This window comes from Triticum dicoccoides, chromosome 1A, assembly GCF_002162155.2.
Source record: "Triticum dicoccoides isolate Atlit2015 ecotype Zavitan chromosome 1A, WEW_v2.0, whole genome shotgun sequence".
NCBI classification, from domain to species: domain Eukaryota; kingdom Viridiplantae; phylum Streptophyta; class Magnoliopsida; order Poales; family Poaceae; genus Triticum; species Triticum dicoccoides.
Genome location: NC_041380.1, coordinates 29348544 through 29360277, shown reverse-complemented (window position 1 = coordinate 29360277; position 11734 = coordinate 29348544). Strand labels below are relative to the sequence as shown.

At 41.5% G+C, this 11734-nt stretch overlaps 1 protein-coding gene across 1 annotated transcript; it reads right to left on the bottom strand.

Moving 5' to 3' along the window:
• Positions 1-5939: 5939 nt before the first annotated feature.
• Positions 5940-7299, bottom strand: LOC119360702 (AT-hook motif nuclear-localized protein 23-like). The gene has a single exon (XM_037626231.1). The coding sequence runs from the start codon at positions 7154-7156 to the stop codon at positions 6182-6184; it is 975 nt and encodes a 324-aa protein (XP_037482128.1). The 5' UTR covers positions 7157-7299; the 3' UTR covers positions 5940-6181.
• Positions 7300-11734: the final 4435 nt, after the last annotated feature.

Below are 11734 nucleotides of genomic sequence, written 5' to 3'. Positions count from 1 at the left end.
TTCAAAATAAATGTTGATGCGGCGGTATTTCAAGGCCGGGGCACTACAGCGGTTGTATGCAGGAACCACAACGGCGAATATATGGGTTCTTCGGCATTTGTTATCAAAGGACTGATCGGTCCGGCGAGCTTGGAGGCAATCGTGTGTCATGAAGCGTTATCTTTGCCGGAAGACTAGGGGCTCCAAGATCTAGTAATCGCATCCGACTGCTCGACGGTGGTGAAGCATATCAAGGAGTCATCTGGAGGAAACTATGGAGGAGTGATAAAAGAAATTAGGTCTTGGCAAACTATTTTCAATTCTTGTATTTATATTCTTGAGTCTAGATTATCTAACGTAGAGTCGCATAAGCTGGCTAGACATGCCCTTGGGCTTGATCAGGGTCGCCATCTCTGGTTGGGGCACCCTCATAATCCTGCTGTCATCCCTGTAACTGTTATATTAAGTGAATAAATCAGCAGGCTTTCTCAAAAAAAAAATCTGAGAGGAGCTCGACGTGTAGGGACTCGGCCGACTATTTAAGCCGGTCGGCTCGCCTCTCGCGCGGCGAGCTGGGATTACACGGACGGGCGAGCGTGTCGCATGCTACGCGCATGGACCGGCATAGTAAGCGCAGCATGCTGGGCTAGTGCTGGGCAACAAGAGCTGGTGCCGTCATTTTTTACTAATAATTTTCATTTTAATTAATTGTTTGATTTATTTTTTAAAGTACTTGTCATCCCGAATTTTAATATATTCCTTAATTATTTCATTGTCAATTTGCATATAACATAATTTTGCTATCAAATGGTTTCAAATTTTTTCATGTACTTGTCTGACCAATTAAAGGCACCATGCCAGATTATTTTGGTTTTCGACAATTTTGCATATTCTGAGTTTTCTTGGTGAAAAAATGTCAATAAATGGCCGACGGTGCAACTTGCATACGATGTCTGAATTTGTGCAAACCAGGCATGTATACCTACTATGGGCATGCCCACTTCATGCCAAAAGTTAAGGTCATTTCATAGATGTCTAAAAAAGACCAGTTTAAGCAGAGGGTGTTCAGGTAGGCTGGAAGGGTCTGTTTGAGAGGACGTTGTTTTTCGACATCCGTGAATTGGACCCATTTCTTTCGTGAACTTGCATAACCAGTTCACGACACCATCGCAAGTTGTTTTGGTTTTTGACAATTTTTGCATTTTCTGTAGTTTTATCGGGGGGAAAAGTCGATAAATGGCCAAAAGTGTCACAATTTGCATACTATGTGGAAAGTTGTTCAAACTAGACATATATGCCTACCATGGGCATGCCCCCTTGATGGCAAAAGTTGGGGATCATTTGATGTGTTCCAAAAGTAGACCATGTTTTACAGTGTCTTGGTAGGCCGGAAGAGTCTGTTTGTGAGTGCATTGTATTTCAACATCCTTCAAGTGGCCCCAATTTTTCCATGGCCTTGTATCACAAATTCAAGGCATCATGACAGGTTATTTTGGTTTTGGACAAGTTTTGCGTTTTCTAGAGTTTTCTCGATGAAAAAGGCTGATAAATGGTCGTACGTGTCACAACTTGTATACGGTGTTGAAAGTCATTCAAATCGGGCATGGATTCCTACCATGGTTATGCCCCTTGGTGGAAAAAGGGTGGGTTCGTGGATGTCAAAAAATAGACCATGTTCAGCGTAGCATGTTCGGGTAGGCCGGAAGGGTCCGATTTAAGAGCACGTCGTTTTTCGACATCTGTCAAATAGTACCAATTTTTTTCATGTACTTGTATGACCAATTCAAGGCACCATGCCAGGTTGTTTTGGCTTTCAGCAATTTTTGCATTTTCTGGTGTTTTCTCAGTGAAAAAATACATATAAATGGCCGAATGTGTCGCAACTTGCACACAATGTGAGAATTCATGCACTTCGTGCCAAAAGTTGGGATCAATTCATGGATGTCCAAAAAGGACCATTTTAAGCGGAGGGTGCTCTGGTAGGCCGGAAGGGTCCGTTTGAGAGCACGATATTTTTCGTCGTCCGTGAAATGGACCCTATATATTCATGGACTTATATGACCAATCCAAAGCACCATTTTAAGCGGATGTGTTGCAACTTGCATACGGTGTCTAAAATCATTCAAACTAGGCATGCATGCCTACCACAGGCATACTCCCTTGGTGGCAAAAGTTAGGACCATTTCATGCATGTCCAAAAGTAGACCATGTTTAACAGAGAGTGTTTGTATAGGCGAGAAGGGTCCGTCTGAGAGAAAAGTGTTTTTCGACATCCTTCATGGTCCTAGTGTTTGCATGGCCTTATAACGCCAATTCAAGACATCATGCCAGGTTATATTGGTTTTTGACAAGTTTTGCATATATTTTTCAGAGTTTTCTTGGTCAAAAAAGGCCCATAAATGACCAGATGTGACGTAACTTACATACGTTGTCAAAAGTCGTTCAAACTGGACATTAATGCCTATCATGGGCATGTAGCATGCCATTTTGGTGCCAAAAGTTGGGGTCATTCGTAGGTTGTCCAAAATAGACCATGTTCAAAGGAGGGTGTTTGTGTAGGCCGAAAGGATTTGTTTGAGAGCACGTTGTTTTTCGGCATCTATTAAATGCCCCTAATTAATTTATTTTCATGACCTTGTATGACCAATCCAAGGCACTATCCAAGTTGTTTGGGTTTGCGACAAGTTTTACATTATCTATGATTTTCTGTGTGAAAAAGATCGATAAATGGCCAGACATGTCGCAACTAGCATATAGTGTCCGGAGTCGTTCAAACTGGACATGGATGTCTACCATGGGCAAAAGTTGAGGTAATTTTATTGTGTACAAAAATAGACCATGTTCAACGGAGAGTGTTCGAACAGGGTAGAAGGGACCGTTTGCGAACGCGTTATTTCTTGACATATGTCAAATGGCCCCAATTTTTTTCATGGCCTTCTATGACTAATTGAAGGCTCCATGCCAAGTTGTTTAGTTTTTCGATAAGTTTACATTTTCTAGAGTTTTTTCTGTAACAAAAGGGCGATAAACGGAAGGACCTGTCACCGGACTAGCCCAATGGATGCATCCATGACCACGTGGTTTTTTCAATTTTGAATGCTTTTGTTATTGAAACAAATTACATTTCATCATGACTAATCAACATGAAAATTTGTCAACAATTATCCAATTCGAAATTGTTTATGAAAATTGTGAAAAAATACATTACATTTTTTAAAATTAGTAACAAATTCCTATCGGTTGTTGACAACTATGGAAAAAATTGCAACCACAAACATTTTTAAAATTCATGAATACTTTTTTAACCGCAAACATATCTTAAAGATGTGAACAAAAATATGAAAAGAACAATTTTCAAAATTGCTGAACAATTTTTAAAAGTGTGCATAAAAATAGCAAAAATTGATGTCACTAAGAACTGTGTGTTTTTGAAGAAAAGCTTTTCTTGTGAAAAGAGTGAGCGGGAGAAAAGTGCAGCTCGACGAGAATAAATAATCTTCATCATGAAGTTAAAGTAAAGAAACACCAAAAGTACTTCTGAAGTTTCCCAGCTTCAACTAATACGGAAGCCCTTACATGTGATATATATATAGACTTCGGTCGAACTTGAGTTTTGGTTATTTTGGTGGTTTTTGTTTCCAATCTACCTCGTCGCCACATCTCAAATACCACATAAGGTAATTTATGTTGCTTCACCTCATATCGGTCGCTTCACACTTTTGCCTTTGGTGCATGTAAGTGGACCATCTAAAATGTTTTAAGCTATTGGATTTCAGATTATTATATCCTTCATCATGATTAATAGAGAAAGATAAAAATCGAGAGACCTTTAGTAGATTAGCAAATATCGGTACCATTTTGTCATTTTTATGCTATGCAACTTGTGAAAGTGGGAAGAGGTGTCTATTAACCTAGACTAGGCACAGTGGGAAGTAACTTCGATTAGTAAAATGCATATGTTACCAATCCATGTTACTACCTCCATAGGGGGAGTAACATATGTGTGATGTCATGCAACACTTTATTTATTAGTATGTGTGATGTTAGTCTTATTATTAGGCTGCTCATAGTGGGAGTAGGTGGTAACATGCATGCCACATAGGCAAGCAATATGATGTGGCAAGTAATTAATGAGGAGAGATGCAAATGGAGTAACATAATATGTTACCATCACATAGCGGTTTCCAATGTAAAATGAGTCTACAAAGTAATAAATGAAGCCCTCTATGTTATCACATCTATGACATTACGCACTATGGAGGTATTAACATAGACTAGTAACATATGCATGTTACTAATCCAAGTTACTCCCCACATATGATGTGACCATAAAGTTTGTAAAGCATCAAGGAATTCCGGTTCAGTGGGAATAATTTCTCTGTGCATGCTAAAGAAAGACAAAAATATAAGATGGCGTCTTAACGGTTGTTTTCACATACTATTCAATTTATATATATATATATATATATATATATATATATATATATATATAACATAGTCCCTCTGTAAACTAATATAAAAGCGTTTAGATCACTATTTTAGTATTCTAAACGCTCTTATATTAGTTTACGGAGGGAATACTATTTAACATTTATTTGGATTTGTAAGTGCATAATCTCTTTCACGCACCTACAGTTGGGAATTGGAGATCAGGTATCATCGAAAGCTTCATTGCAACTAGAACTGGAGAGAGGTTGTTGTTCATTGTCACTTTCTTCATAATATATTCTATTCACTTCTGTTATCTTCTCTGATATACTAGCTAGTAGCATGTCTAATTGCCTAGGGAAGATGAAAGTTTGTAACAGAGTGACTTGTGTTTCATTATGTGATGTCTTGATAATGATTGTCATGTGGTAGTGTGTATTTCATTATATAATTGAACCAATGTTTTAGCTGCTACTCGCAGATCTTCTTATGTTGATGCTCTATTTGTATGTTGATTATTTTGTTATCTACAAATCATTTGGCAATAGCACAGTGGTCCACCAAGGTTTTGAAGTACTGATTTTTCAACAGTATGCATTATTTCCTTCTGTATGTTTATTATACATCAGTTATATCAAGAGTGGGCCTCTCAGTGAGCTATGGGTAGAAATGTAGAATTTGGGCCGATCCATGTCTCGGTTCTACTGTGAGATCATATCTACTTCAGAGTTCCCAACGCATATCAAACCTACATCTACATGTTCCCAGGAACAGCAAAGCGTGCTTAATCATGTATTTCAACTATTGATGGGCTATTGTGGTTGCATCCAGGTACTAAACAAGGAAGCTAATTAACAAAACATAACTTGCTAATAAAAGATGGTCTGTCCTAAACCACTGCCTCACCCTGATACATTGACCAAGACAATCCATCCAACACCAAAAGAAATCTACCCCTAGCCAAATAAATAAACATAACCAACGCGAAAAGCTGAGCTACAAGATCAAACATTGGAGGGTAAACAATTTGTTTACCAACTGCATCTCCGGTCTTGATGATCGTTGACGATGACACTCCTGTGTCGTCCGAGGATATCTGAAAGAACGAATGGGTGGCATGGTTTGGACGAGAGATGAAAAGGACCGGCGGGGCGAAGACGTAGAAGAAACGGGGTTCCATTCAACCGGTTTTGGGGAGAAAAAAGTCTAAGAGAAAAACCACGACATGGCACGTGGCCTACCATATGATAGATAGTATTCGGATCAAAGTTTTAAATAGCGAGCAATGATAAATAGTGGCAACCTCAAGACACGCTAAACATTTGAAGCCGATAATTAAATTATACATGATGCCAAACGCAAATGCGCTATAGCCGGCTATTTAAAACTTCAGATTTGCTAATTCCCATCAAAATGAGAATTAACAAAGTCTCATCTAACTCTCACGCTATTTAATTAATCAAGCAAGGAAATAAAAGAAAAAAATCATACGAATCTCCGTGCAAGATTAAATACTGTAGGAGTTAGATGAGTCTCTCAAATAGTATATAGGAGTTAGATATGAGTCTCTGGGTGAGAACTTAGACGCACACTTAAAACTTCAACAAAGAAACGAAACTGTACTCACTAGTCACCACGAGACCAACCTAAAACAAAACAGGGAGATGACAACACTGATATGTGAATGAAGCATTGAAGCTGGAAAGAAAGAAGAAAGGAACAAGAAGAAAAAGAGGGGGGTCGAGAGTCGAAACACCTCGCTCGCTAGCTAGAGCTAGAAGGCCGGCGGTGGCGGCCGGAAGGAACCAAACACATCGTGCGCCATCTGACCGCCGCCATTAGGCATCTGCAGGTTGGGTGGCAGGTTGTAGAATGGCATCGACGACGGGTCTGGCAGTCCGGGCACGCCGACGGCCGCACCCATCCCGCCGTTTCCTCCCGGAGCCGGCCCGTCCGGCAGCTGCATGCCGTCGGATCCGGTGGCCGCCGCGACCGCCTCGCCAAGCTCTTCATCGGCGAGCGGGAGGCGCTCGTAGGTGGCGTTGGAGAAGGTAGCCGCGACGACCATGACGGGCCCGGACGCGACGAGCTCCCCGATGACTGTGCCCCCCACGACCTGGCCCTGCCCGCCGGCGAGGTAGATGGCGAGGCCGGTGGCCCCAGGCGGGCAGGGCGACGGGAGGAAGGCGCCGGAGAGGGAGAGGATCTCGAAGCGGCCGTGGAGCGTGACGACGGAGCCGGGCGGGGCGGCGGGCTGGCGCAGGGTGACGTTGCCGACGACGCCGCTGCCGGAGAGCACGGAGACGCCGCGCTGCCTCCGGCGCGCGAAGGTGGCGACGGCGTCCATGATGTCGGCGCCGCTGGCGATCTCCAGCACGTGGGAGCGCAGCGTGTTGGGGCTCTCCCGCGTGATGATGATGGGCGGCTTGGGCTTGTTCTTGGACCCCGCGGGCCTGCCCCGCGGCCGCCGCCCCGACGACGACCCCCCGCCGCCGCTGCCTCCGCCGGATGGGCCTGAGCCCGAGATGGCGGCGTTGGGGTTAGGGGAGTTGTCGCCGGCGCCGGCGGTGGGGGAGTCCTGCGCTGCGCCGGAGGAGTCGTCGTGGTTGTTGCTCCCGCTGCTGTTTGGTGTGGTGGGGGCCTGCTCGGCGCCGCCCATGGCAGCGCCGCCGGCAGGGGCTGGGCCGCCGAACTGCGCCAGGTGGTTGCGGAGATCCAGGCCGCCCATGCTCCCTGCCCACCACGCCATCTCTCCGATCCTCTCTCTCACCGTTAGAGGAGAGGAGAGCACTGCTCTGAGTGGAGGTGGAGTTGATGTTTCTTCCTTTCCTCTACCTCGCGGCTGCTTTTCCTGGCTCCTTTTTCTCTGGGCGTTGATTGGAGAATATAGAAGGGGAGGGAGCTGCCCTACCGCTGCCTGACCCTGACTATACTAGTACTTCTACTTCAGTGGAGTGGTACTGGTGCAAGTACTACTTTGGCTGGCTGGCTGGCTGGCTGGCATCTTCTTCCCTGCTTGCCTTTCCCTTTCCCCTCCCAGGCCTTCTGTTAGGGATCTAGCTAAGCTATACTACTTGATTGCCTCCTCCTCTCCATTTCTCCATGAAATGTAGGAGTAGCTGTGCAGAGAAGCCCTCCGAAGGGTAAAACATCATGTGATACTTCCTCCATTTCACAATGTAGTGCATATAGATTTTTGACAAAGTTTATACAGAAAAAAGATATAAATTTAGAATACCAAATAGATAACCTTAGATACATCACAAGATGTATTTTCATATTGTATATATAATTAGTTTTCTGTATAAACGTGGTTAAAGTTTGTATAGTTTGATTTTCCAAAAAATCTATATACACTACATTACGGATAAGGGAGTACCACCCTTCTCTTGCTACCATGCATCAATTTTTAAAAAGTCACGTTTAAATGTCTTGAAAAAATCTGATTTTATTTTTGAATTTTCACAAGACATGTGACTACATGCCCTAAAAATGATACTATTCATGTCTTGTCTTCTTTTGACGCTATTCATTCCAAATTTGTCTTTTTTGTTTCTCAATATGTGTTCTGAATTTGGATATGAATATTTTATGGGTTATAGACATATGTCATGTGAACATCCACAAATGTTCATGAAATTATTTGAAACACCTAAATGTGACTATTCAATTTTTAGAACATGGGAGCATGTGAAGGATGGCATCACCTGATATCTACCCGCTCTTCAACGAGGCCATCTCCAGCACCGACCCTATTTTGTTTTCAAATGTTCGGACCGAACTATTCAGACACTTCTATATCTTCAACGCGGACTTCTACTTTGGAAAGGGTGTCCGGAATCACCAAGCGAGCGTTAAAATCAAGGGGCGGAGCGAGTCAAGTAGTCTGGACGTCCATCACAACGCCATTCTCTGTCTCCGCTCTTGGAGCTCAACGCTGTTGCCGCCCCCTCCCCCATCCCACGGACCATCTCCTCCTCCTCTCTCCGTCTCCGCTCTTGGAGCCCGACGCAGCTGCCGCCCCCTCCCCCTTCCCACGGACCAAGTGGAATGAATACCTCTGGATGCCTGTGAGCACACGCTTGAAAGAAAATGGCCAGATTTTCTATTGCAATGGTGAATGCGCATTTGAAATGAAGTACTTGAGAGAACCAAATGCCAAAGGACATATCAAGGCGTTTAGCACTTGGAGAACGAAGAGGGTTTTCACATATGCTCATATCCCTCAATTGCATGCACTGAAAATAGAAGAACTGCTTGTATTCTCAACATGGGAATTACCACGGGCTGTGTTAAAACTCATGCCATCATTCTTGAAGCATTTACATCTCAAAACCTCTGGATTTGACACTCTTTTCTTGAGCATGTCATGGTCTCACAAGCACATCTTCTCTATTGTTTGCAAATTGTTATGGCAATGCTTCGGAATGCAACTATACCATCAATAGGCATGGCTACAACATGCAGCACTACCTTGTCGGTGGTATTGGTGGGCGATGTTTGTCAAGACAACCCCCAACCTAATACTCCCGCAATCCGACTTTATTGGCCCCTCTCGTATTTTGAGTCAAACTATGACCATCTATATGAAGTATACCCGACAAAATGTATATTGTTGGATTTGTATTCGGAAGAGGTTTCCAGAATATAATTTTTGTGCATATAGTTAATATTTTATTAGTATTATAAATATATTGTCAAACTTTCACCCAAAATAAAAGGGGGCCTAATAAACCCTTACAGAGAAAGCAGGTAACAAGAAATCCCACTTTTCTCAAAGATAAGAAGGTGCTAAAAAAATGTGGAGAGAGCATTATGAGTGCTCCAAGAACTTTGTGGTTGTTTGCGAACGTACTAAACAATGGGTCCAGAGACAATATAAGAGGTGAAGGACATGTTGTATGATCACGCACTACATTATTGTGAAAGATGGGGTTAAGAATGTCCACAATCTTCAAGATTTCGAACTGATGGGTGGACATTTCTAGCTTCCACGTAAAGAGACAGCGATGTTTGAGAATTTCTTTACACGTATCATCAGATTTATCTAGTGGAACATCTACGATTGTTTTTTTAACAATTAGAGCATTTGGCCAAATAAATTAGATATTAATTTGAACTATGTTATTCTGAAACTTGATGTTCGGTTTGGAATATCTATCTTTGAAAAAGAATAACGTTTGAAGAAAAATGGCTAGAGAAAAATAAAGTTGAGAAACAAATGCGCGGTTACCAAAAATCCCTAAAATGTCCGAATTGGACAGCCTGGACACCTTTTGCCATCCCAGGTGGGTTGCCAAAATGGCCACAAATGTTTAGACTGTCCGAAATCTCAAAAACTGTCATCAAATTGGGGGTAGCTCTCGGAGAGTTCGGCGTCCGTGGACACCGCCAACTCAGTGTTAGAACCCTATGCTCAAAAAAAAAAAAACTCAGTGTTAGAACCCACCACAAACCCATGTTTTTCTTCCCCTCTTCTGTCTCCTTTCTTCGTTGGACATGGCGCAAGATAAATACTACCTCATTTCCGGTTTAAAAGGTCCACACGTTCCCTATGTCAAAGATTAAATCAATTTAACATGAATTTAATATAATTAGAAACTACAAATATACTATTCTTGCAATGGTATAACCTTTTTTTGCGAGAATGTAATGGTATAACCTTGATGATATACTCCCTTAGGTCCTTTTTATTTTGCATATAAGAATCATATGACGTAAATTTTTTTAAAGTTTGATCATATTTATATTAAAAATATCAACATCTACAATACTAAAGTTATACTCCCTCCATTCCTAAATGTAAGGTGCATTAGAGGGTGCTTGGATCCAAGGGACTTATTTTAGTCTGACTAAAAATAGTCTCTGGCTATAGTTCCAAGCAACCCTGACTAAAGAGGGGCTAAAACTAGTCTTCAGACTAAAAAAAATTAGTCAGAGGTACCCCTACTAAAATGTGGATTAGTCATCTCTCTCTCTCCTCATTTAACTCCTCTCTTTAACACATGCGAGTTCTGGATTGGAGGGTTTGGAGGATAATAAATGCTCGTTAACTTGATTTTAGTTTCTTTAATATTTGGATCCAAGCATGGGTGAGGCTAGCAAATTTTAGTCTCACTACTTTTAGTTATGAGACTAAAACGTATCCAAGCATCCTCTTAGTTTTTCAAAAAAGTCAAATGGTGTCTATGTTTGATCAACTTTATAGCAAAATATATACAGATTTACAATACTATATATGTAAAATATAAAAATATATTTCATGGTGACTCTAGTAATAATGATTTGGTATTCTAAGAATTAATAGTCTATCTACAAACTTGATCAAAGTTAGAGAAGTTTGACTTTTTTTAAATAATACACCTTACAATTAGGAACAGAGGGAGTACAATGTAAAAACTAAATTCATGACCCGCTAAGGATATTGATTTCGTATTGTGAATGTTGATATTTCACTGGTAGAAAAAGGGGCTTTAGTCCCGGTTTGTAAGGGCATTTAGTCCAGGTTCTGGAACCGGGACTAAAGTGTCGGTACTAATGCCCTGACCCTTTAGTCCCGGTTCAATCCAGAACCGGGACTAAAGGCCCTCCACGTGGCCCACTTTAGTCCCGGTTCCAGAACCTGGACTAAATGCCCTGACCCTTTAGTCCCGGTTCAATCCAGAACCGGGACTAAAGGCCCTCCACGTGGCCGGTCCACCTTTAGTCCCGGTTGGTAACACCAACCGGTACTAAAGGAAATTTTCTGATTTATTTTTTGAAATTTTTTTTGAAATTTTTTTATTTTCAAATTTCTGAATTATTTTAACCTCTAATCTCTAATCATCCCTCATCACTGCTCAATTTAACCTTAATCTCTAATCATCCCTCATCATTCCAAATCATCTCACTTCCCGAACAGTCACCCATCCTCTCACTACTCCAGCCTGAGCACGCTTAACTTCCGGGTTCTATTCTCCCTCGTTTCCAAGTCTGCACTTGTTGTTTTCCTGACAATAGTAAGATGTCAATCCTATTAACCCTTAGGAATTTAGCTTGAGCATGAAGTCACATATTTCACTGTTTGAGTTTAAAACTATTGTTCTAAAAAATAATATTTTTTTAGTAACACTAATATTTCTTGAATAAGTAGTTTGACCATTGTTTGACCACAGTTTGACCATAGTTTGACCATAGTTTGACCATAGTTTGACCAGATTTGACCAAAATTCTAAAAAGGTTAAATAATTATTTAATAACACTAATATTCTTGAATAATTATTTAGTAGCACTAATACTTCTTGAATAAGTAGTTTGACCATAGTTTGACCAGATTTACTGAAAATTT